Source organism: Macrobrachium rosenbergii, chromosome 36, assembly GCF_040412425.1.
Source record: "Macrobrachium rosenbergii isolate ZJJX-2024 chromosome 36, ASM4041242v1, whole genome shotgun sequence".
NCBI classification, from domain to species: domain Eukaryota; kingdom Metazoa; phylum Arthropoda; class Malacostraca; order Decapoda; family Palaemonidae; genus Macrobrachium; species Macrobrachium rosenbergii.
The window spans coordinates 6,510,712-6,536,635 of record NC_089776.1 but is presented as its reverse complement, the minus strand read 5'-3'; the positions used below and the strand labels follow the sequence as shown (position 1 = coordinate 6,536,635).

Here is a 25,924-nt window from a genome sequence, read left to right as displayed (position 1 = left end):
AGAGAGAGAGAGAGAGAGAGAGAGAGAGAGAGAGAGAGAGAGAGTACTTAAGGTTAGCTTCGGTATTAAAACTTTGATATTCGATCAGAAAATGAATTCATCATCAGGCTTCCTCTAAGAGGCACAATTGCACTGCTTCCAGCAACTCCTCAATATATTTGTTTGTCTGCGAATAACACAGACGATTTAAAGGATTTCAATGGTTAGTATATATAATGGTTGTTATAATCCCTAAGTGGTTGTTGCTTGGGAGTCGCAGAAGACTCATGGTGTTTAAACATCTGCTTTCTCTAGTTGATTTGGTACAGGACTTATCATTTCAAACGAGCAGTCATTGCATTTTTCAAAATATATCTTAGATTGTTGAAGTTTAGTGTCTAGAGGCTTTGTAATAAAACTTAAGAAGTTCAAGTGAAGGTGCAATGCATTGCTACCCTAATACTATTCTTCTTGCATTTTAATACTGTTTTTATCTATTTATTTATTTATTTTTTCTTTTTTAATAAGTGGGATCTCTACTTTCTGTATTTCACTTAACTTCCTCTTACTTCTTCCTAATGAACACCTTAATATTCTTTGGAAGCTTGAATTTCAAGTCAATGGCCCCTTTGGTGGGCTTGTTCCATATGAATAGGGTTCATCTATTCAATAATAATAATAATAATAATAATAATAATAATAATAATAATAATAATAACTGACAAGGTCTGCTATTGGACGAGATATTGAAATACAAGAATATTGTTTTACAAAAGCCAGGAGAGAAATGCTTGTAAATTTCTTGTGCATGAATTAGCAGTATTTAACCATAAGAAACTACAGTGCACCTTAAGATTAGAGTCCATTCTCAGAATACCTTTGAATATAATTATAAATAATAAAGTTTAAAGGGAACAGAATATTAGGCATCATCTCTCTCTCTCTCTCTCTCTCATGTTCTTCATCTCCCTCCTCTCTCACTCTCTCTCTCTCTCTCTCTCTCTCTCTCTCTCTCTCTCTCTCTCTCTCTCTCTCTCTCTCTCTCTCATGAAGATCTTCATCTGCCCACGTTCTCTCTCTCTCTTTCCCCCTCTCTCTCTCTCATGATCTTCATCTCCCCCTCCCCCCCCTCTCTCTCTCTCTCTCATGATGAGCTTCATCTCTCTCTCTCTCTCTCTCTCTCTCTCTCTCTCTCTCTCTCTCTCTCTCTCTCTCTCATGCCTGTGGTGACTCTTGACCCGATAGCATCAGACAGGTCCCGATGGTATACTTCTTGTCTGTTGCCGTGATAATTTCTAGTAAAGAACTGTGTTTCTTCAGACAACGAAGTAGCTCCCCCGCCCCCGCCCCGCCCCTTCCCCCTCCTTCCCCCTCAAAAAAAAAAAAAAAAGCATGACACTGCACCCGTGGTGGATTCGATTACATCTACCCCTTAGTGTAAAAGCCACCGCCAGAAAATCAGACACTGGTATCGTTTAGAGTCGAAGGTGTTTTGGGAGAATGGCGAATTCTCCCAGTAAATAAATATAAAGTAAATGAAAGCTAAACAAGTATTTTTGTGTGTTCCTCCATCTACTGTTCTTCTGGTATTGTGATACATTTTTGTCTATTTATCTATTTATTGTTGTTTTTTTAATAAGTGGGACCTCTACTTCCTGTATTTCAGTTTATTGACTCTTACTTCTTTCTAATGAATACCTTGATGTTCTTTGGAAGCTTGAATTTCAAGTCAGTGGCCCCTGTGGTGGGCTTGTTCCATATGAATAGGTTTCATCTACTGAATAATAATAATAATAATAATAATAATAATAATAATAATAATAATAATAATAATAATAATAATAATAATAATAATAATAATAATAATAAGGACTGGATTTACAACAATAATAATAGTAATAATAATAATAATAATAATAATAATAATAATGGCTTGATTTACAGTAATAATAATAATAATAATAATAATAATAACAATAATGATAATAATAATAATAATGACTGGATTAACAATAATAATAATAATAATAATTTAAAATAGTAATAAGGACTAATAATAACAATAATAATAATAATATTAATAATAATGATTGGATTTACAATAATAATAATAATAATAAATGATATAATAATAATAATAATAATAATAATAATAATAATAATAATAATAATAAGGACTGGACTAATAATAATAATAATAATAATAATAATAATAATAATAATAATAAAAATAATTATAATAATAATAAGGACTGGATATACTTCTGAAGCCAAGGATAGTGACGAAAGGCCCAATTTTATCTTCTTTATTTTGACAAATATAACATGGCTGCGATGAATTTCTCTACCTTACAGCTAACCACTTCTATTCCTAAGTTTTATTACAAAGCCTCTAGACACTAAACTTCAACAATGCTTTTTTTTCTTCTTTCCCATAAGTTAAAAAATAGTTAAAAGTCCTCCTGTGCTCCTGTAGGGTCATAGGGCAGGCGCTGATCTCCTGTTTCTGGTGGCCGGGAATGATACCACTTTGCCACCGTGATATATAAACTTCAAAAAAGACAGTCAAGTGAATGTAGCTCTTTTTTTTTTTTTAATATACTTTCTGTGAGTGTTTTGAGATGTTCTATGCAAATTATATATATATATATATATATATATATATATATATATATATATATATATATATATATATATATATAAACCCTTTCATTGTGGAAACAAAATTATATCAAGAGAACAGCTAAACAATCTTAAAAAAAAAAATCAAAATGAAGGATGTGTAATGACAAAAACATTGCTAATTCATTATCTTAATATTTACTTACATTTCTACGGCTTTCAAAAAAAAAAAAAAAAACTAGCTACTTCACTAGATAAATTAGAGAAGAATGTGTTAAGGGTCACCAAACGTATACAAGTCGGAAAACTGAGAGGGAACTGTGGTTCCCGCTCCAGGAATAATTGCTGTGTGCACGAACACAGAAATGGCAGTGATCTTATTTTTCTAAAGGATAGTTTCCTCGTTTCATTTCCCATTCCAGAAGTCCTCTGTTCAGCAAGATTTCTAGTCCTGTTGTTGGCGTGAAAGCAACTCTGATATAGGCGGGAGGGAATCCTTGAATAGACAGCCAATTGTCAAAAACAATTTTTTTTAAATGGAAAAAAAGAATGATTCAAATCTTTTCCCCCAGAAACGCACGAGCATGAAAATCTTCATTAATGAAAATAGATTTCAAAGACGGTTTATATAATGTTGCGTTTCAACGTGTTGTTAGTGGTAAATAGTTGGAAACAGGGTTGCTTCTTGCAGAACTGTGAATGAGTTAACGTCTCTCCTGATTGACGAAATCAATGGATTATTCCAATAATTGATTAAAGCCACCTAATTTTATCTAGATTATTTTATGAATATTAACCTTGATTACTGGATATTTTTAAGTTGAAATAGGTTAATTGTTTACCCTTTTCCTAATTTTACAAAACTGATATTTTCCATAGTCAATAAAAAGATTATTTTATCAGTATTAACCTCTAGTACTAGATATTTTTAGGTTAGCTGTTCACTTTTTTCCCCTTTTAACAAAATTTATATTTTCCATAGTCAATAAAAAGATTATTTCATCAGTATTAACCCCTATTACTAGATATTTTGAAGATGAAATAGGTTACCTGTTTACTTTTTCCCCATTTTAACAAAATAGATTTTTCCACAGTCAACAAAACCTCACGAACTGATGATACTGCATTTTGGAAAAAACATATAAAAAAAACTAACGCAGATTGAGACCGACAACGTCACATATATATATAATAAACCTTAACCTATTTAAACAGTCATTTCGCACCACCTATCAAAATCCTCCTAAAATAATGTCTTAATATTTTTACATAGTCCTGTGACACCAACAGTTCCCTCGGGCGAGGAAAACAATGACGTCTTCGACCAGCTATTCAAACATCAACAGCTGCCTTAGCTACTAACACCTTCTCCTTCTTTTCCTCCTCCTCCTCCTCCTGCTCCTCCTCCTCCTTCGACGTCGACGGAGGCGCCCTTAGTAGTTGTAGTCGTTGCAAGAAGGCGCCTCCTTGTTCTCGAGGGCCTCGTCGATGCAAGCACAAGTTCGACCTCCCCGACCGTTCGGGAGGCAGAGATGTGTTTCCGGGCAGTGTCCTCCATCGGCTCCGCAGACGTTTGCCACTGGAAAGATTGTAGTCATTGATGTAAAGGATTGATTCTCTTCTAACAAAATACAATTCTAAGTTGAAAAGACATAACTGGTGATCATTTTTTTATCTATTTTTTATCTGTTCATTCATTTCTTAGTTCCAGAGGTCCTTCATTCCTCAGAGCCCCCACAACTGAGGATGTCGCGCATTTGGAACTTCTTCAGAAGTTCAAGCGAAGATGCAATGCATTACTACCCTAATACTATTCTCCTTGACATATAATACATTTATATAATTCCGCCTTAGGGGGTGAATTTCAGAGTTTCAAGGGGGGTGGGGAGGGAAATGTGACCACAGATTGGCAGGCTCAGACTGGCTCTAGGTCTAGGCCCACACAAAACGCAGTGTGCATCGGTCTGCACTACTGAGAGTTCACGCTGGGCTTTCTCTCTCTCCGATAGCTTGTGTGTATGTGTTAGGATTTTGTTTCATACTATTCGGAATGCACCCTCTGAGGCAGACAATTTTGGAAAGGGGTGGGGAAGGGGGGAATGACATTCTGACATGTAGTGAAAGGGTGTATAGGCCAAGAAAGTTTGAGAACTACTGGGATAAACCATTTGCTATCGTGAGCCAAAGACTGCTCTGGAGAGATCAGTGGCTGGCCCTCCTCTTCTTCCTCTCACTTTGAGGTCTTGTGGTCTTTTCGGTGGTTCAGTTACTCATCTTCTTTCAAAGACAGCGGTTGCAAAAGATACTGGGTCACAAAACATGAGTTTACTCTGGCCCTCAAATTGGAATCGCTTGAAGTAGGCTGGAAATCTATTTATTAATTTTGTATCGTCTTTATTCATTGAGTTTGACCATTCTCCCAGTAGCATTTTGGTAGAAAAACAATGCTAGTCTTGGAGTAACTTTCTTCCACCTGAAATTAACTGTGCTTCCTCTCTGCAGAGGCCATGTTTAAAATAGGAATCGAAATTGATATTGGCAGCTAAAAAGATTCAAAGAAAAGCCTCTGTAATCCCTCACTATAAACTACTCTAAAATATGACAGAAATCTAGGGCTCCTGTGTTGAAGATAAAAACAGGCGTAGGCCTACCTGGTGGACAATGGGGAGGTACAGCTGCAATTCCATACAGCTTTCCAGACCCACCCAGAGGGGGATCTCGAGCACCCGACTCGAATCCGGAATACCGGTCGACTGTGTGAATTTTGGTGCTGGAAAGAAGAGGGTTGAATTATAACTATCCCTTGAAAAGACAGCCCCTACACTTTTATCTTTCCATTAGGAACAAAATTATCAATAGTCCTGGAAAGAAATGGGTGGAATTGTAACTATCCCTTTTAAATCAATTCCTTTTCTTTATCCTACATTAAAACAAAATCATTAATAGCCCATAAATCTCTTAAGACAGGGCCGTCCAAGTGTTTAGTCTGAGGGCCACTCTTAAAAAACAAAAAGTCATGCGGTACATTACTCAGAATTTAGGAGTAAGAAATTTTTATGATATAAAAAAGAGAAATACACTTTTACTTATTTTTCTCTAGCGGGCCACTTTCAAAATCAAACGGGCCACTTTGGGCCCATGGGGCATAGGGTTGGACAGCCCTGTCTTAAGGTTTCCAGTGATATTCACTTCAATGATGACAAGCAATTTTGCATGAGAAATCTCGTTTTTATTTTATTTCTTAGAAACTATGAGATAAATCTCCTTACTCGTTCCAGTCAGTGTAGTAGAAGTCCTGGCCCAGTATTGTGAGGCCGAATGGATACCTGGCTTCTGTCATAACCACTCTCCTTCCATTGCCATCCAGATTGACGCATTCTGAAAAAAAGACGTTTTGTAAAAAAGATCGTCACGAAAGTTCCATGTTTGTGGGGCTGTGTCAAAGAATTTATTTACCCTGGTGAGGCGCGTGAAATAAAATTTAGAAATGTACAAGGTATCTCTAGTGTAAGAGGCTGATCTGAAAGATCGTTCTGTCTGCAAGATCTTGCGAAGTGGAATAATAATTTTGCCTAATGTATTTTCTCCTTTTTAAAACTTTTTAAAAATTATAATAGCATGACTGAAGATACAAAAAGTATGCTACAAACATCTATGAATCGAGCTTCAACGACAATTCATGCAGAAGTTCAGGAAATCGTCTCTTCTATTAAAGGATACTTTGGATCAGTGGTTCTCAACCTGAGGGCGTCAGCAATTTCAAAGGGGGGCGCGAGCCCTAAGGATAAATTAAAAATCCTCTAATTATATTCGTCATTCTCTTAACAAGAGTCGCTAAGAAGCAGTGTCAAGTATCTCACTAATTCTCTTTTTCATTTTCCTTTAAATCTGGGAGGGAATTTTAATCATAGATGCAAGGGGGGAGGCGTGGAGGGAAGGACCAACTCTTAGAGAGGGGGGCGTGGCAATAAAAAGGTTAAGAACCACTGCTTTTGATTTAGAAATATTCTCTGAGTCTTGAGAATCTGGTCCCATAAACGTATAGATGTTTAAATTTCACATGCACTCAGATCATTTTCAATACTCTAAACATTATTCCAGTATACCATTATCCAGAAAAGTTGGAAAGAGAACATGTTTAGTTATTGACAAGGCTTTCTGTTCAGTTCAATTTGAAGTGATGACTAGGACAAGCAAAAGTGATGTAAATATTACATTTATATATTTTATACTATGGACTTCATTTTCTTAACATATCATTGGAAATTTACTTCAGGATAATAAGAATAATGTTTTGTATATAAATCGACAATCCATGATGAAGAAATGATGCCCAATGTGGGAAATGTATGGAAATGAAGAACTCGAATGTAGTCAATGGCTGTAAGAAAAATTTAGCACATTTTCAAAGACAAGAATTCGAATTATTACTTTTTTATCTTAGAAAATTTCCCCTTTTTTGTGAGTGAGCCTGATTCCAAAATATCTTCCCAAACTTTGTTCAAAAGAAAAATAGTAAGTACTTATTGCATATATCAGTTTCCTCAAACCTTTTCTCTTGGTTCTAGTAATATAATCGTATCACCAAGACTCTTTTAACACCGTTTGAAAGTAGGCAAAGACTAGATGGTACATAAGAAAAATAAATAAGTACGTATTCCAAATATCAGTTTCTTCAAACCTTTTCTCGTGGTTCTAGTAATATAATTGTATCCCTAAAACTTTTCTAACATCGTTTGGGAGGAGGCAAAGACTAGTTGGCACTTATCAGCGAGCAATAATTCGACCACCTACCGATCTTGTGAGTTCCAGCATCCGCCCAGCACAAGTTCTCGAGGTCGTAATCGATCACAAGGGAATTCGGGAGCATAATGTCTCTCTCGACCAGCTTTCGCCTGTTGGAACCGTCCAGACCCGAAACTTCGATCTTCGCCCCCTCTCTGTTCCAGTCGCTCCAGAACAGGAGTCTGGAAGGCGAGAGATATTAGAAGATTTCTCCTCGAGTTTTAATAAATTCTTATTTATTAATATTTTATTAATTTTGTTTTTCTTTTTTAATAAGTGAGAACTGAGAATTCTTCTTTCTGCATTTTCCTTTACTTCTTCTTAATGAACATCACAAAAGTCTTTGGAAGCTTGAATTTCAAGTCAAAGGCCCTTTTGGTGGGCTTGTTCCATATGAATAGGGTTCTTCATCTTCTGAATAATAATAATAATAATAATAATAATAATAATAATAATAATAATAATAATAATAATAATAATAATAATAATAATAATAATAATGCCTTCAGTTACTTCTTCCTAATGAACACCATATTCTCTGGAAGCTTGAATTTCAAGTCAAAGGCCCTTTTGGCGGGCTTGTTCCATATGAATAGGGTTCTTCATCTTCTGAACAATAATAACAATCCATTAAAATCTCATAATAGCATGAATCACCAAAATGATAAAGAGATCCACACTGGTGTAAGTAAATAAATATATAAGAAATATAAATTCAAACGAGGGCTTTCGATAACCTGCTCAGAATCGAGCAGGTTCTGGAGAGCTCTGGTTTGTATCTATATTCACCAATAATAATAATAATAATAATAATAATAATAATAATAATAATAATAATAATAATAATAATCTTGTATACAGGAGAGGCTCTTTTACATACCCACGACCTGGGTGCACAGCAATGCCTCGAGGATTGACCAAGTCTCCCTTGACGACCGTCCGGATTTTTCCGTTTTTGATGGAAGCAACGGCCACCACGTCGTTTTCAGAGTCGGTCCAGTAAACGTTCCCGGACACCCAGTCAACGGCTACGTCCTCTGGCGATCCGATATTTCCTTGGGTGTTGGAAAAGAATGAGATTAACAGGTAAAAAATGCGTCGAAGTTTCTTCGGAGCAATCGAGTTTTCTTTACAGCGTATGATCAAGGCCACCGAAAATCGATCTAGATTTCGGTGGTCCTCTGTATAATGCTGTATGAGCCAAGGCCCATGAAATTCTCAGCCGGCAGTGGTGGCCTGTGTTGTTGCATTGCCAGAAACACGATCATGGCTTTAACCTTAAATAAAATAAAAACGACTGAGGCTAGAGGGCTGCAATTTGGTGTGTCTGATGATTGGAGGGTGGGTGATCAACTTATCAATTTACAGCCCTCTGGCCTCAGTGGTTTTTAAGATATGAGGGCGAACAGAAAAAGTGAGGACAGGAAAAAGTGCGGACAGGAAAAGTGAGGACAGCAAAAGTGAGGACAGGAAAAAGTGCGGACAGGAAAAGTGCGGACAGACACACAAAACCGGCACAATAGTTTTCTTTTCAGAAAACTATAAAAGACACTGAAAATCCTTAAGCATCACGAGGACTTGGGTCCTCATCAGCAGTCCTTGTAATCGTGAGGACTTCAAGTGTACTTTTATCCTATCCTCAGTCCTTTTTTTTTTTTTTTTTTGCTAAGGAAGTAATTTAAATTATTAAGTGAATAAAGAAAACTTTAAAATACAATACCTCCAGATATGACTGGTTTCCTCTCCCGACCGTCGTACTTGGAGGAGCGAATGGAGGAAGACCTGACGTCAGTCCAGTAGTATCTTCCAGCAAGGCAATCAACGTCTGCGCCTGGAAGATTCCATGGGTGTTAATCTCTCTCTCTCTCTCTCTCTTAAAAGCATTGTGAATTGTTGTCACCTGGATTAACACATTTTGTAGATACTGATATCCTCCCTCTCTCTCTCTCTCTCTCTCTCTCTCTCTCTCTCTCTCTCTCTCTCTCTCTCTCGCTAAGGGAATTAAAAATTCTCCAGAGATAATACTCCAGTAAACTCATGGCCTCACTTATCACTAGAAGTAAAAAAAAGATTCAATTGTATGATTACCCATTCTACAACTAGGTTCCTTAAATGATAATTTTTAAACACTAGTCCCAAAACCAATCAATCCCTCCATGATTTATCGTCATTGGTACTCGCTTTTTCTACTAATACAGTGTTATCTCGAATCATTTCATTGACCTCACAAAATCATTAGATTTGTATCCTTGCAGAGAAGAGAAAAGAAATTACCTGACAGATGACCTCATACCAATGCTTCTTCACCTCAGTAACTCATCCTCAAAGGATTGATGTTATTATTAATATTTCCCTTTCCTTTTGCCTCACAGAGACAGGCCAACTTACCCACAGCCGTCATGAAGGGCTCCACGTGAATAGGGAATCCTCCGCCACCTCTAGGATCCGAGGGCATCCGGAGCACGGAGAGTCCTTGGTTGATCAGCAGGAGATATTTCTCGTGATCGGGAGCCTCTGTTGTAGGTAAAAGATCCTTTTCAGTAGATATTAAATGTGTGCGTAAAAAAAACATAAATTTTTCACTGAAAACTAGTACTATACGCCTTCAGTAAACGGTTTGGTATTTGTGGCGTACCTCAGGTCTGTGTACTTGCACCCAAGAGTGTTTTGATGATGGCCTTGAGGCCAGAATTGTTTAAATTGAGCTCAATGCTGCACCTAATTCGGTTTACAAAATCCCCCTTCTATGCAAAATTCCTAACTTATTCACGGGTTCTTATGCTACCTGTAACCTGACTTTTATTGACTTAAGCTATGCGGCGTTCCATTGGGCAGTATTCTGGCACCTTTGGTGGTTTTAGTCTTTACTGGTGATGCGATTGTCAGTCTGGAAAGTCAATTTGATGCAAAAGTATGTAGTTTCCGTTGCTGCTGACTGCCAGTAAATGTGAAACATAAAAATATAAAGGCTTCGTTCCTTCAGAAACGATCTCATTGAAAATACAGGTTTAGGAATATATATCACAGCTTTAAAGGCAGATGACGTCTACAAAGGGACATTATTACCACATCCACATTACCTAAAAACCCTTCATATTTCAAAGGGCTGGTCTGTTGTCACGTGACAGAATAATTCCATTGCATTTATGAAGCTCTAAGCTTCATGGACGATATCTTAGAGCTGCCTTCTCCTTCACATTTACCGAAACAATAAGTGAAGCTGTAAGCTTCATAGAGGATATCTTAGTGCGGCGTCAACTTTACATTTGCAGAAAGGATAAGTGAAGCTCTAAGCTCCATAGACGATATCTTAGTGGGGCCTTCTCCTTCGCATTTACAAAAACAATAAGTGAAGCTCTAAGCTTCATAGACGATATCTGAGTGCGGCCTTCTTCACATTTACAAAAACAACAAGTGAAGCTCTAAGCTTCATCCACAGCAGGTCAGCTTACCCTGACACGTGTAACCGTCGCCGGTGAAGCCATCCAGACATTTACAGGCCACTCCGAAGACAGACAGGGCGTCTGGCTGACAGGAGGCCTGCGGGTGGCACGCCGAAGGATCTTCCCTGCAGGATCTGGACGAACGGCAGAAGAACCCGTCCCCGTTGAAGCCCTGAGAGACGGAAGGATAATATTAGGAAAGGATATCTGTCACCTGCTGGGGACGTCCTGTCTCCTGTATGCGATAAATTGGCTGAATTTTTCTCGTTTCATTGGCTCGCTTTGAATATTAACTGAATTACATTATGTTGACAGCCAGTAATCAGAATTATTCTTTGTAAATGAATAGATTTTTCTTAGTGGAAAACACCTGGAATTACAAAGAGATTGAAAAACATGCATTATGAATATGGCTGTCTAAAGACTTCCTAGATAACTGCAGTGCAAGTGAGTCTATCTGTACTCAACACAGAATAAAAGGTCTCTTCAATGTCTCAAAATAGGTTAGGACGGATAATTTCGGAATTGGTACGTAGAATTTAGGCCACAGGCCAAGATCACTCAGAGCTGAATGGAAAATTAACAGTAAAGAAGGTTTGAAAGGTGTAGCAGGGGAAAACATCGCAGTTGCACTATGAAACAATTGCTGGGAGAGGGTTGAGGAAAGTACGATGGAAGAAAGATAAAATGATCTGAGATACAGTACCAAGAATGAAAGGGGTTTCAGCTACGAGCCTTAGGGACGCCGCAAAGGGCAGTTAATGTGGCATTGTTGGGAGAGGGCTGAGGAAAGTAAGATGGAAGAAAGATAAAATGATCTGAGGTACAGTACCAAGAATGAAAGGGGTTGCAGCTACGGGCCTTAGGGACGCCGCAAAGAGCAGTTAATGTGGAATTTTATCAGGATTTACCCACTTACCTCTCGGCACTTGCAACGATATCCAGAAGCTGTCAGGTCATACGCACATTCAGCATTGTCTCCACAATTGTACACGACGTTGCAGCCAACCTGCATTGAATGAGAATAATAATACCCCTGAAGAGTCAAAAGAAAAAGCCACTTTATACAACCAAGCTTAAGTGAATAAATTAAACACAGGAGTTTTCGACCTTCACTAAGTTCGTCTTCAGCTGTACTAAGCAAAAAATTACAAAGTTTACAAAGAAATAAAAAGTAAAAGTACAACATTTTGTATTTTTACTTTTCATTTCTTTGTAAACTTTGTAATTATTGCTTAGTACACCTGAAGAGGAGGACCTCTGTGCATGTCGAAAACTCCTGTTCTGTACTGACTCGCTTAAATTTGTTGTATACGGTGGCTTTTTCTTAACCTTCCGTGAAGTGTTCAATATTAGTATTATTCATCATGCAAATAAAATCTTAGTTATGAACTCAAAACCAGCGTAGACTGTCTGTGGTATAAAACATATTATCTCTATTAAAAGACAGTTTGCTAGCTAAAGCTTGTTTAAAGAAACGTCTTCTTGTACTGAAACATCAAATCTAAAGTCTGTTTAAAGAAAAGTCTTCTTGTACTGAAACATCAAATCTAAAGCTTGTTTAAAGAAATGTTTTCTTGTACTGAAACATCGTATGGCGTCAATTCACATGAAAATTACTCTAAAACTTTTCCTCATGGCGATAATATTAGCTGCTGGGGCATTTATAAATACCCCCAAGACTTGCTGGGGCATTTATAGGTACCCCAAGACTTGCTTAGGCGTTTATAGATACCTTACGACTTTCTGGGGCGTTTATAGGTTCCACAAGACTTGCCGGGGCATTTATAGGTACCTCAAGACTTTCTGGGACGTTTATAGGTACCCCAAGACTTGCTGGGGCATTTATAGGTACCCCAAGACTTTCTATGGCATACATAAGACTTTCTGAGGCATTTATAGGTACCCCAAGACTTGCTGGGGTGTTTATATGTACCCCAAGACCTGCTGGGTCATTTACAGGTACCCCAAGACTTGAACCTCAGCTTATATCCTTACCTGAGTAGGATTACAGAAGGTACCGTCGCCTTCGTAACCAGCTCTGCATTGGCAGCGGTACCTCAGGGCGTAAGTGTCGTAGATACAATCGGCGAAGTTGTGGCAGTTGTTGACGATGTTGCAGCTGGCAGCTGTGGGGTGAAAGATGCAGCATTGTGTGACGAATCTGTTGCTATAACATTCCAGATATGTAAAAAATATCTGAATCTATTTAGTTATATTGCTCCAATACTATTTCTTACGTAATCCCCGTAATAAAACAAGTCTTTATAGAACACTTCTAAGTCTGTTGACTGCACGAATTCGTGATCAACACTCATGAACTGTTAAAGAGTAAATGATTTATGGAATCTACACTATCAACTCAAGACAGTGAAAAGAGGGGTCGAGATAAAGTGATCCAGGAAGTGTGACGAATCTGTTACTGTAACATTTCAGATAATTGGAAGAGGCTTGTGCCACAATAAAACAAAATTTCCTGTGTTTTTTCTTAAGCAATACCAGTGAACAAAACAAGTCTTTAAAGATCATTTCCAAGTCGTAATTAACATTCACGAGGATGAAAGAAAGCAATTGGACGATTAAAAAGTAGCTTATTTGTGAAATTTATGCATGAGAGAAGGCAATTGGACGACTGAAGAGTAGATGATTTATCAAATTTATGCTTTCAACTCAAGAACTGTGGCATTTTTGGCAAGATACAGAGATCCATAAAATATAGATGAAGTACAATGATCTAAAGGCTGAAGTGGGATAAGCCCCGTCAGTTGCACTAAGAAATAACAGTTAGAGGTGCTGGACAGAAAGAGTGAAATATGAACCGAGAATGGGGATAAAGCAAAAGGTTAATAAAAAGTGGATGCAATTAGGGGATGAAGGGACACTGCAAATACCCTTTAGTAATGACTGCAGTGCACCACGTGAGATGCAGTGAAAGGCACTACCACCCCCCCTACCGGATTATTAAAGAATAAATAAGAGAAATATTTTCTTGTAAAGAAAATCTTTATATCTAATATTTTCCCCCATTATGACAAAGCCAGAAGAGAAGAGAATGGATGTAGCAGAGATGAGAATGTTAAGAAGATGGATGTCTGGCGTAACGAGGGAAGATGATAGGACTAGGAATGAGTATATAAAAGTACAGGGAGGGAGACTGAGATGCTACAGACACCTACTGAGAAGGGAGGAAGACCTAACTGGAAGCCATAAAATGCCATGGAGATGGAAGTGCAGGGTAGAAGAAGAAGAAGAAGAAGAAGAAGAAGAAGAAGAAGAAGAAGAAGACCAAGAAAGAGATGGAAGGAGAAACTGTGTGAGGGAAGACTTCAAGGGAGAAGGGACTTGACGAAGCAGAAACACACCACAGAGGCAGGTGGAAGCGGCCCATCCAAAACAAGAAGAAGAAGAAGAAGAAGAAGAAGAAGAAGAAGAAGAAGAAGAAGAAGAAGAAGAAGAAGAAGAAGAAGAAGAAGAAGAAGATGTGTCCACATTATCAACTAACCTCGCTCAGGAGTGCAAGTTCGACCATCTCCTTCAAAGCCAGAGTTGCACTGGCACTTGTAACGTCTGCTGACACTCTCGTAGAGGCACTGGGCGTTCGCATCACAGTCCTGGATGCTACTGCACTCGTCTGGAGAGAGAGGAAAGAGATGAAGAAATTGATTGCACGAGGTATTTTAACGTAGACACTGAAGAGGAACACCGTTCAGGTGTTCGATAGTCTTTGCTTTTGTCTTTTCAATAGTAGGCTAATACAGTTTACTTTACAGTTTGCTTTTAGAGCAAAAACGAATGTGACATTACAAAATTCAGCCAATCACCCATATCTGCAAAACCATTCTTCTTCCATTCACATTCTCAAGCATTCTGAATATCACTATGTTCGATGAAAAATGTGAATACTATTAATTTTTACTAAATAATCCACCATCTTCATCAGAATTCACTTTGAAGGAACCCAATTTTAAAAGGCGAGTTGCTATTATTCTCCTTGCGTTTTAATGCACCTTTATGTTTTTATTAATTTTTTGGTTTATTTTTGTTTTCTTTTTAATGAGGGATATCTCTTCTTTATGTATTTCTCTTTACCTTCCCTTACTTCCTAATGAACACCATAATATTCTTTGGAAGCTTGAATGTCAAGTCAGTGGCCCCTGTGGTGGGCTTGTTCCAGATGAATAGGGTTCATCTGAATAGTAATAATAATAATAATTCTTACCCTGTGGGGTGCAGACCAGTCCGTCTCCCTGGTACCCCTGTTGGCAAACACACACGTGCTGTAGGGCAGAGTCATCATACACGCACTGGGCATTGAAATGGCATATGTTGACCTTGTCGCATGATATATCTGGAAAGATATAATTGAGAAGATGCATGATTTTCAAGTTGATGTGTTTTTCTTATTAAGGCTTTTTTTTTTATTGTTCTTCAATGATCCACAGTTGTATGTGTATAAGTATATGTATATGTATATGTATGTATATATATATATATATATATATATATATATATATATATATATATATATATATATATATATATATATATATATATATATATTGTAACTACAGGAGTTTTTACTTTTCCACATACCTCTTCAGCTGGAAAGACGTGTTGGAAAATAGGCAAAAGCTCCTGTTTTTATCATTATAAGGATAACATTCAGCACTTACGACAGCGAAGAGAAGGACTTAGAGGGGTTGGACAACAAGACTGAAGAAAGGAAGCGGGAACGGAGGTAAAGTAAAAGGCTGACAACTGGTCGCAGCTAGGGGTCGAAGGGACGCTGCAAACACCCTATACCAATGCTTGCAGTGCACCACGTGAGGTGCGCTTACGGCGCTAGCCCCCTACAGGTGAGGGAGGCGGGAGATGAGGGGGAGATTTGTGGAAGCCAACAGCCATGTAGAAGTTGATTCATCTTACAATCTTATCCTAAGAGCAACGTTTGGTCATTCACAAACATTCACATATTCATCAGCAAAAATGTTTAACTCAGCCTTACCTATTTTGCTGCTGCATGTATAACCGTCTCCCTCGTATCCAGCATCGCACACGCAAGCATAAGACTTGGAAAAGGTTTGGTACACGCACTGGGCATTCGGGTGGCAGGTGTTTACCTCGTTGCAAGAGACTGTGGGGACACAGAAAATTTCATCAACTTGCATGAATGGCGAAACGGTCGGCTCGCACGACAGATATCACTGTAGGGTGAGTCCACACTAGAGTTAAACATGTCATACACATGTCGGTAACAACACAAACAGGTTGAAGATCAGTTAGCGACTTATTTGGTAGTCCCACCTAGTGCTTCTTATGATTACCTAGTACAAAGATTTGTCCCCCGCTTGTTTGTGATGTGTTTGAGACGACGTTACGACGCGTTGACGACATGTTGTGTACTGCTGTGTGGACAACAACACAAACAGGTTGAAGATAAGTTAATGACTTATTTTGCAGTCCTGTCTGTTCTCCACTTATGGTCACTGATTTGGCATTGCTTTAAATTTGTTTGTGATATGTTTGTGATAATTTTCCGACTTGTTTACGATATGTTGTACTGTGGTGTGGACAACAACACAAACAGTGTGAATAAAAGATATCGATTTATTTGGTTGTCAAACTAACTAGTGCCTCTTACAATTATCCAGCACTGGCCAAACATTCGTTCTCCACTTTTGGTCATTGATTTGTCATCGTTTTCAACTTGTTTCTGATATGTTTGCCACAAGGTTGCAACATGTTTACTACATGTTCCGTGGTGTGGACACATCCACAGATGAATGCTGCTGACATAAATCACCTTATGAGGATGTTGCTGACACAACAACATGGAAAAGTTACAATTGAATTTTGGAACCCTACAACACTAGACCTACCCTTAGGGTTAATGTTAAGATTCACCAAAGACAAAACAAACATTAGTACTAGGGGTATATCAAGGATGCAATATATTAGTGACCCCTATAGTGAGAAATATATTAGGGTTTGTCCACACTACAATAAAACGTATAAACACGCATCATCAACTTATTACACACACACATCACAACCTGGGTGAAAGCTAGTCCACTATTTATTGGTAGCTCTAACCAGTGCTTTATACAACTATGCAGCGCTTACCAAAGGTTCACCATCCACTTACTGTTGACTTGTTTTTAACATGTTTATGAAAAATTTATGGTAAGTTGCAGCTGCAGGTTTATGGCATGTTCTACTGTATTGTGGACACTTTATCTCCAACTACTTTACTCAAAAAAAGAAATACATAGATAAAGTGAGTCTAGTGTTCATACAGGCAACTACCAGAACACCACTTAATGCCTGACGTTTAAAGTCAACTAATTGTTCAGTTGAACATGAATTTAGTATGCCTGAGATTCTTCAGTAATTGAAAAGAAAAAAAGAGAAAAGGTTTGTTAAATTGCACACATGTTCTAAGCTACTTGAAAATCATAAAGATAAGCCACAAGAAAATGTTCCTAGCCACTTGAAAATTCAGAGGGATGATATATATATATAAGCAAATGTTTGACTACTATTCTGCAGAAAGGAAGGAACATGGGCCTTTGCCTTTGCTAGCTTGACTCCTGACTGGTACAGAGCCTATGCATCTACAAAATTACTGAGATGTAAGGATGCGTATTAAATTTTGAACTGCGTACCCAACTTGGGTAAGAATCGGTAATCATTATCCTCAAGCACCTCCTCTATCTTGTTTGCCTGAAGAATGGAACGGAATATAGAGTTTAGGCCAGGGGCCAAGCACTGGGACCCATGAGGTCATTCAGTGCTGGAAAGGAAATTGAAAGTAGGTAGGTTTGAAAGGTGTGACAGGAGGAAAACCTCGCAGTTGCACTATGAAATAATTGTGAAGAGAGGGTGGATAGCAAGATGGAAGAAAGATAAAACGAATGGAGGTACAGTTAAAGGAATGAAAGGGGGCTGCAGCTAGGGGGCGAAGGGACACTGCGAAGAACCTTTAGTAATGCCTACAGTGCACCCCATGAGGCGCACTGACGGTCCTACCCCCCTACGGGGGTTTACCTGAAGAGAGTGATCTAGAATTTAGTCTGACTTCCAGCAAAACGATGCTTCCATACCCCTGGTTTTGAGGTCTGCACTTCTAGGCATCAAGTGCAAATCTATATAGATACTCCAATATCTCCATTCAGTGATTTTATGCATAAAACAATTAGTGATGATGAACGGACTTCAACTTACATTGAGTATATCATAGGAGGCCATTTTAGGGAACTTCTACTTTACCCCAAGGCCAAGAGAGACAAGGTCTACCCAACTGGACGGAGTCGCCTCCCACCTGGGGTAACTACGTAGGCGATGACGTATCTTAGAGGTAACAGCTCATTGCAGTAATTCACCTGTTGACGCAATAAGGAGGTAGACAAAGCTCCGCCTACTTGGGGATTTTGGGTGGAACTGAGCAGACCTTGTTTCTCTTGGCCTTGCTTTACCCCATGTTCCAGAGCAAGAAGAGGAAGAGTGACAGCAAAGGGTCTGGAGCCTTGTAAGAGGAATGTTCTATCAAATCTTCTGTGGATATATATTAACACTTGGACGGATGAACCCCTGAATTTGGCAAGGAAACTGTACTAGCATTAATCGTCAGCTAATTCTCTTTTGGTTAAGACACTTTCAGGGGAATCCTGAACTCTAATTGGCTCAGTCACCCTCATAGCAAGGGAGGAATTATGATCTGAGTGGGGGCAAAATGTTCCACACAAGCAACGACTAATAAAAGAGACAAATTTCGCAAATAAAAAAAGAATTCTCGTCGCCATGAGCATAATGTAAGAAGCAACTGAAATATTCTGCACATATTTTACCCCTGACTTTATGCCCTCCTCCTTTGATGCTGTAGTCATAACCAGGTGTGTGATCTGGGCGGCATTCGTGGTGCAGGCTGTCATAGGCGTAACCCAAGGTACAGATACATTTCCCGGAGAAGCAGGATGGCAGAGGGCGTGCTTCTACTTCTTAGTGGGTAGTGGTCCATCAATATGCAAGTAAACAAAAGTAGAGCCATACAAGGAGCCCATTGCTCCAGAGATGCGTCCTTTTCAGATGCACTGAAGGACAGAAGAAGACTCAGGTGTGAAGTCGGATGGTGTCTTTGAGATAGTGTTAGTTGAGTACAAGGATTCATGCGAGGTATACTGGGACCTTTAAGATTGAAGATATATATTAAACTACTTATTCACAAATGCAATAGTTTGAATAACAGTTATTCATCAGCTCCATGCCACAGACTAGGGGCCTTTCCTTGACCAAAGTACTGTTAAATTACGGGCTCAGTCACTCTCCGACCAAATCCAATGTAGTCTCTTCTGGTCTGAGCCAGTGAAACAATACCCAAAAGGAAAAGATAACAATCATAAGATTATAACAAAACAATTAGAGGCAGCCTTAATTAGAGGCTTTTACGGAGGCAGAGAAAAGAAACACATGCATGAGGTGGCCAAAATAAAGCAGCTCATGTTTGCTGATGCATGCAGGCCTAAGCAAAAGAAGTGCGCCCAGATATCAAGCATTTGCTGGAAACATAAGACTGAAAAAGCATTCTCAATATTTGCCTTTACTTACCTTTCACAGAGGAACTCCAGAGATATTTCCTCTTTACAAGGCTTGACAGTTGGAGAAATTTCCACTTTACAAGGCTTGACACTTGGAGAAATTTCCACTTTACAAGGCTTGACAAGGTTAGAGAAATTTGCTCTTTCCATACACATACACATTGCGAGAGTAGAGAGGGACAGAGGGGTGGGCAGGGGGGGAAGAAGTGGGTGGGAAGGGAAGGAAGGAGGCTTAAAATTACTTTTAGAGGGGAGAAAAGTCTCTTTTAAAGGGAAAGGTGGTTCTCCCGTAACTGAAATTAGCAACATGACCTAACATGGAAACACAGGTTCGTACGAATCTTCAGATCTGTGAACTATCTTCACAAGACTGCAGAGTCTGGCAAAGTAAATCAAAGGATAATAAAAAGAATTTCAGGGAATAGACAAATGGTCTTAGAAAGAGGCCATCTTGCTCGACTATCAGAATATGCAAAACTAAACAAGTAAAAAATGCGCCGAAGTTTCCTCAGCACAATCGAGTTTTCTGCACAGCCGCTACAGCATATAATCAAGGCCACCGAAAATGGATCTATCTTTCGGTGGTCTCAGTATAATGCTGTATGAACCACAGCCCATGAAACTTTAACCACGGACCGGTGGTAGCCTATCTTATATCGGTGCCAGAAGCATGATTATAGCTAACTTTAAGCTTAAATCAAATAAAATCTACTTAAGCTGGAGGGCTACAATTTGGCATGTTTGATGATTGGAGGGTGGATGATCAACTTACCAATTTGCAGCACTCTAGTCTCAGTAGTTTTGAAGATCTGAGGGCGGACAGAAAAAGTGCGGACAGAAAAAAGTGCGGACGGACAGACAAAGCTGGCACAATGGTTTTCTTTTACAGAAAACTAAAAATACAATGTTTCCAACAAACTGCAAAAAGCTTAAAAACATTTGAACAAGCTGCAATTTAGATTTGCTCAAGGTATGGTTCAGCTAGTCAAATGGCAGCATATTTCTTCTAAAGAGATGTTAGATTCTTTTTTTTTTTTTAGATAACCAGTACTTGTTTATACCATCAGTATAAACAAGTACTATCAACCTCAATGAGAACCTAACAACTGTTTTGAAGAGACATTCTGTCATTTGGCTAACTGAAACATGCCTTGAGTAAATCTAAACATCTTGCGTATTTCTTTGCATTCAAACCCTGTATTCTGGGAATGGTGGATCACGTGTTTAGAGGAGACCCAAGTTGATGAAGCTATGATGATACGTTACTTTCGAATCATTCAGGAAGAGCAAACAATAAAAATGATTCTGTTTCCAACTGAGACTGATTGCTGTTTTTGTTTCTTGTGTAACTAAGCTTCTATTTTTCTCATTTGTAGGTTCTGATTCCAAGTGTTGTAAATATTTGAATAATTCTCAACTTCATTTGTCGTATTGTTTTATTGTTTTTACAGTCTCACCCATCAACTTTTTGTATTATATTGAGCGACAGGGAACCCATTTCTGTTTTATGTTGTTAGTGTGTAAGATTGTTGTTTCATGTTAGTGTGAAAACTGCAGTTGGTAAGTAGAGCTTACAAACTTGTTTTGGTATCTTCTTCTTCTTCTTCTTCTTCTCTTTTTGATACAAGACAGCAGTAACCGTATGAAGATACAAACCGTATCCAGTGGAGTTTTTCACAATTTGTAAGATTTTTCACTCGGAGTAAAGACTGTTCAATTGTCCTTCACAGTCAGAGTTGTTTAGTGTCTGTCTTAAACTTCTATATGTTAAGGTTAACAGTTATTGTTTTACCGGTATCTTAATCATCTAAAGTTGCTCTAGAGGAGGAGATGGTTAATGAAAGGCCGTGCTTAGCAGAGAAATGTAGGCTGGACAAGAAGAAGATTAGACACAGTTAGTCCACAGAATTTCCAAGCTCTTGTTCCTTCGCTTTGCTTATGCTAGTCTCGAACTTACTTACCTTCAACTGAAGCAGGAAAATGTAATTGAAACATTGTTAACAAGTGTTGATTTGTTGTCCTTTTTTTGTCCTTGTTTTCATGTGGTTTTCCTGATCTATAGGTTTCCCCTTTTATTAGGGAAGTCTGTCCTCCAAGTTCTGAGAACTTATATGATTCAGGAGAGGAGGAGGTCTAGTTAGAAATTATAAATGACTCTAATACAAAAACAAAACAGTCACTGCCACATTCCTGTTAAATCAGGATAAGCTCCCTGGGTAGGAAACCTCTCCAGCGTTATTGCCTTCATATACTTACACAGATGGCTCATAAACAGTGTACCTAAGTGATACACACACAACGCCAGGCATCTTTATCTTGCACTCCTTTTATCTTTCCCTCTTTTACCTACTCTCTCTTTCTGTGTCAACTTTATTCTCTCGCAAACACTTTCAGAAAATCTTTTACTGTTCCTCGTAGTCTCTCTTCAGTATCAATGACCCGATTTGGGACATCCCCTTTAAAAATCTTGATTTCCTGCAATGAAACCCCTTTCAAAACACATCTCCACTAGACTCCCTACTCTTATTCACTTTAAAAACTCCATACCTACCAGTGTTATTTCTTTCTCCTTCACCTATCCGTGCATATAAGTCACCTAGCACAATCACCCTCTCTCTTTCTCTTAAACCATCCAAGCGCAGGTTAGGACTTCCAAAAATCTATTTTTAACTCTCACTTTACCCCACTCTTTGGCTGTATTTATAAAGTCCTGTAATTTTTTTGTGCCATACACATACTCTCTTTTCCACATTTTGCATTCCATGAAAGACTGTTGTTCATTACTAGGAAGCAGTTTTGAATTTACAATAGGCGAAGCGAAGCATCGTAGCACAGCAGTAAAATTAAATCTTCACAAAAGAAAACCCTTCTAATATCAGACCTTAAATGGAAAATGGCTCAAATGCCATGATCACTAATCAGAATAACTGAATATTGTCACCATTGTGAAACGACTTGGATGCTACCAAGATAATGTACCAGGAAGAGAATTAGAAAAAATCTTATTCAGGACTTGCTCAAAAGTCTTACCAGATATCTCGGAGCTGGAAAGCTCACAGCGATTGTGGATCCTGTTGTACTGAAGAGTGCCTGGACACCAACAAGCTCCAAAGAGACACTGAGGTTCTGACCACTGAAAACAGAAGATAGAGATTAAGATTTATGAAGTTACTTTGAGAGATACTGGTATGTGATGACATGCCATTTTAGCACTGTAGTTCTGAGGGGACCATTCATAAATTTCAGTACTAGCTTACTTTTCTGATCGTGGCAGCATAGTTTCAGTGGACAAAACAAGTGTTCATTTCATATGCGTGTGTGTGTACTACCAAAAACTAATAACTACAGCCATGTTCATCTTTCAAGACCTTCCACATTATGGACCCACTTCCTCCTGCACTGAGATACCAAAGCTTGGCCTTTAAATATTAACCTGCAAAATGATGCAAGTGGAGAAGTTATGATATAAACGTTGAAACAGCCACTGCAGAAGAATACTCTTACATCAGGTGAGTACAGTCAACCATCAAAAAGATAATCTATGGAAAGAACTTATGATAAATGACTCATCAGGCAGCACTTACCCCAACATCTGACCCTTGCCCTTCACCAGGCAGTTCTTCCTCAGGCAGGGGATATTGTGGTATCTCTTCTGGCCTTTGATAAGTATCATAAGTGTCATCGGGCTGCTGATAAGGCGGCCGGGGGCGATGGTGACCTGGTTGTTGGTACGGATCCTGAGGATACGGCTGTTGAGGAGTTTCGTAGGGCAGTCTCGAGTCATCTGGAGTGTGCTGATAAGGAGGGTAAGGCTCTTGGGGTTGATGAGGCGGCTGCTGTGGTGGCAGAGTCACCGAGGAAGACACGTCGCAAGTGTAACCGTCGCCTGTGAATCCAGGGAGACACTCGCAAACGTACCCCGTGTTCTTCTTTGTGCAGACTCCGTATGGCGAGCAGTTCCTCGCTGTGCCGCAACTTTCTGAGGCCGGGAAAGAGATTTTAAGACTTTTATATTTAGCAATGAGATATATGGAGCTACTCAGAGTACTGTAATGTAAAGCCTCCTCTGCAGAGAACTTGAGAAAGATGGTACAGAGGTTTCCATCACTTGTAGCGCAGTTTAAAATCCTCCAGATTTTGTGACAACAGCAGAAGGCAGTGGTAATGTTGGCAACTGGAAATATTTCTAGCCAGGTGACTATAGAAGAGATTCAGAACCCAAGAGAACAGGCACAGGGTTGTCTATAATGCAGCTGGTCATGAGTTTACCTTTGAAATGGAAACATGAGCTCAGGCTGCAACAAAACATCTGGAAAATCTCAAGGACAGAATTGCATGAAATTTGGTTTCAAGGAGAATAAAACTGTATAAGAAAAAATGGCTTGTTCTACAAAGGAAATCTCATGAAATGAATCTGCTTTTCCACCAATGGCAGCATCCAGTAACAGTCCATAAATTCTTAGCTTCTAGCACCTAGCAAGATCAGTGCAAAGGGCTATACCATACTTGCATTACAACAAATAACTTCTGCCTCTTACTTCCTAAGAATTCTGAGCTAAGATTCCAGTTACTAACCTCTTTGACCATCTGGCGTACAGGTCTCTCCATCTCCACTGTAGCCTGGGAAACAGGCACAGCGGAATCCACGTACAGCATCATCATAGAGACAGTCTGCATATGGGCTGCAGATGTCGTTATCCACACAGTCTCGCTGTTCATCCACTGAAGGGCCTCCTGTGAAGTGATATTCAAATATCTTATATACATTGCCTGATGAAAGTTGCATCTAAATCTGAGTTCTATTTGATATGGCAGTTTAATAACAGTCCATCTACTACCAACGCACTTCCTTTGCCTGTGGACTATTCATACTGAATAATCTACAGTTTAGTAAGAATTGAAATACAAGATTTTACATTAGCTGCTGGCATTTTCCCCATGAGTAACCTTACATAAAACAGAAGCCCTGAAGTGTTTCTCTAATTTGTGCTGAGTTTCAAAATGCGACGCAGCAGAACTTTATATGTCAAGCTCCCAGGAAAGATATTCTGGTGGATGTTACAGAGACTTCTTAGAATCAGAACACAGTCTTGTATATACAAATATATATATATGAAATTATAAAGTTAGAATATCTCACTAGCAATGTGATAGAAAATTTGAGCTGGAAAATATAAGACTATTGTCATGGAAAAACATCATCACAGTGAGATCCTATACAATATGACATGGCGTAGGATTCTTGCCTTGGTCCTTGGAGCAGAAGAAACCGTCTCCAGTGAAGCCAGGACGACAGGTACACCGTGGCACTGTTCCCCTGAGGTCGCAGACGGCATTTGGGTCACAGGGGACTCCTTCGCAGCTTGCTTCTCCTGCAGAAGGAGGGGGAAAATGAAAAAAGGAAATGCAAGCCTTCGTGTTAATAGGACATACAATATCTTTCAGACACAAATATTTGCAGACAGTACTGGGGCGAAATGTCACTTCACAATATTTTTCGCTATAAATAAGACATTTTGAAAGTATAATATTACTATTATTATCATTATTCAGGAGATGAAGAATCATATTCATATGGAACAAGCCCACCAAAGGGGCCATTGACTTGAAATTCAAACTTCCAAAGAATATGATGGTGTTCATTCGAAGGAAGTAACAGAAGGTAAAGGGAAATACAGAAATCACTTATTAGGAAAACACAGATAAATTAAAACATCAATAAATTAGTGAACAATACATGATAATAGTAATTACTATTGTAGCTTTATCTGTTAGGCTCATTTCATTCAGAGAAAGGATGAAAATTATTTTTTGCTGCAGAAATTAAAGAAGTTGAAAGAAAATCTTTGAAATCTACTAGAAATCACAGAGGTTCTTCAATGAATATTTTGGAAATGACAGATAGGAATGTTTCAGTAGACTTGCTTGTAATGTCCTGTTAGACCTGCTTGTAATTCCTCATTAGACCTACCTGTAATGTCTCCTTAGACCTACCTGTAATGTCTTATTAGACTTACTTGTAATGCTTCGTTAGACCTACTTGTAATGCCCCTTTAGAGCTACCTGTAATGTTCCTTTAGACTTACTTGTAATGCCTCATTAGACCTACTTGTAATGCCTCATCAGACTTACTTGTGCAGGTGAACCCATCGCCAGTGAATCCATGTCTACAGGTGCAGGTAAAGCTCCCGGGAGAATTGACGCAAATGGCATCCAGGTGGCAATTGTCTCGACCGGTGTCACACTCGTTGATGTCCAGACATATTGCTTCGTTGAGCGTCGCATCATATACTTCCTCGTAGCCCCGTTCGCACACGCATCTGGGGATTCAAGAGCCATGTTGTACTTTTATATACTGCTTAGGATTATAAATGAACTATGTAGGTCATTTATGATACATAGACATTAAAATCTATATAAGTTAGACCTTAAAATTAAGATAATTTTCCTCGGTTTTAGACCTATGAGACTTGAGACTAACAGGTGTTCATCTATTGGTCT

The 25,924-nt window shown here is 38.7% G+C and overlaps 1 protein-coding gene across 9 annotated transcripts in view; it reads right to left on the bottom strand.

The window, feature by feature from the left end:
* Nucleotides 1–2,271: 2,271 nt before the first annotated feature.
* The window catches only part of Ndg (Nidogen), a 45,710-nt gene continuing 22,057 nt past the window's right edge, over nucleotides 2,272–25,924 (bottom strand). For 4 of the 9 annotated variants that reach the window (XM_067134454.1, XM_067134451.1, XM_067134455.1 and 1 more), the window contains exons 13-31: nucleotides 25,556–25,743; nucleotides 24,670–24,795; nucleotides 23,999–24,157; nucleotides 23,008–23,402; nucleotides 22,454–22,556; nucleotides 18,677–18,823; nucleotides 15,835–15,963; nucleotides 15,049–15,177; nucleotides 14,332–14,460; nucleotides 12,828–12,958; nucleotides 11,749–11,838; nucleotides 10,839–11,001; nucleotides 9,775–9,900; nucleotides 9,107–9,217; nucleotides 8,267–8,441; nucleotides 7,396–7,568; nucleotides 5,871–5,979; nucleotides 5,253–5,371; nucleotides 2,272–4,180 (exon numbers count right to left, since the gene is read on the bottom strand). In XM_067134454.1, coding sequence (XP_066990555.1) covers nucleotides 4,035–4,180; nucleotides 5,253–5,371; nucleotides 5,871–5,979; nucleotides 7,396–7,568; nucleotides 8,267–8,441; nucleotides 9,107–9,217; nucleotides 9,775–9,900; nucleotides 10,839–11,001; nucleotides 11,749–11,838; nucleotides 12,828–12,958; nucleotides 14,332–14,460; nucleotides 15,049–15,177; nucleotides 15,835–15,963; nucleotides 18,677–18,823; nucleotides 22,454–22,556; nucleotides 23,008–23,402; nucleotides 23,999–24,157; nucleotides 24,670–24,795; nucleotides 25,556–25,743 — 2,848 coding nt within the window. In that variant the 3' untranslated portion in view covers nucleotides 2,272–4,034. Of the gene's footprint in view, nucleotides 4,181–5,252; nucleotides 5,372–5,870; nucleotides 5,980–7,395; nucleotides 7,569–8,266; nucleotides 8,442–9,106; nucleotides 9,218–9,774; nucleotides 9,901–10,838; nucleotides 11,002–11,748; nucleotides 11,839–12,827; nucleotides 12,959–14,331; nucleotides 14,461–15,048; nucleotides 15,178–15,834; nucleotides 15,964–18,676; nucleotides 18,827–22,453; nucleotides 22,557–23,007; nucleotides 23,403–23,998; nucleotides 24,158–24,669; nucleotides 24,796–25,555; nucleotides 25,744–25,924 lie in introns of all 9 variants that reach the window. The other 5 variants (XM_067134449.1, XM_067134450.1, XM_067134457.1 and 2 more) reach the window with 3 other exon arrangements.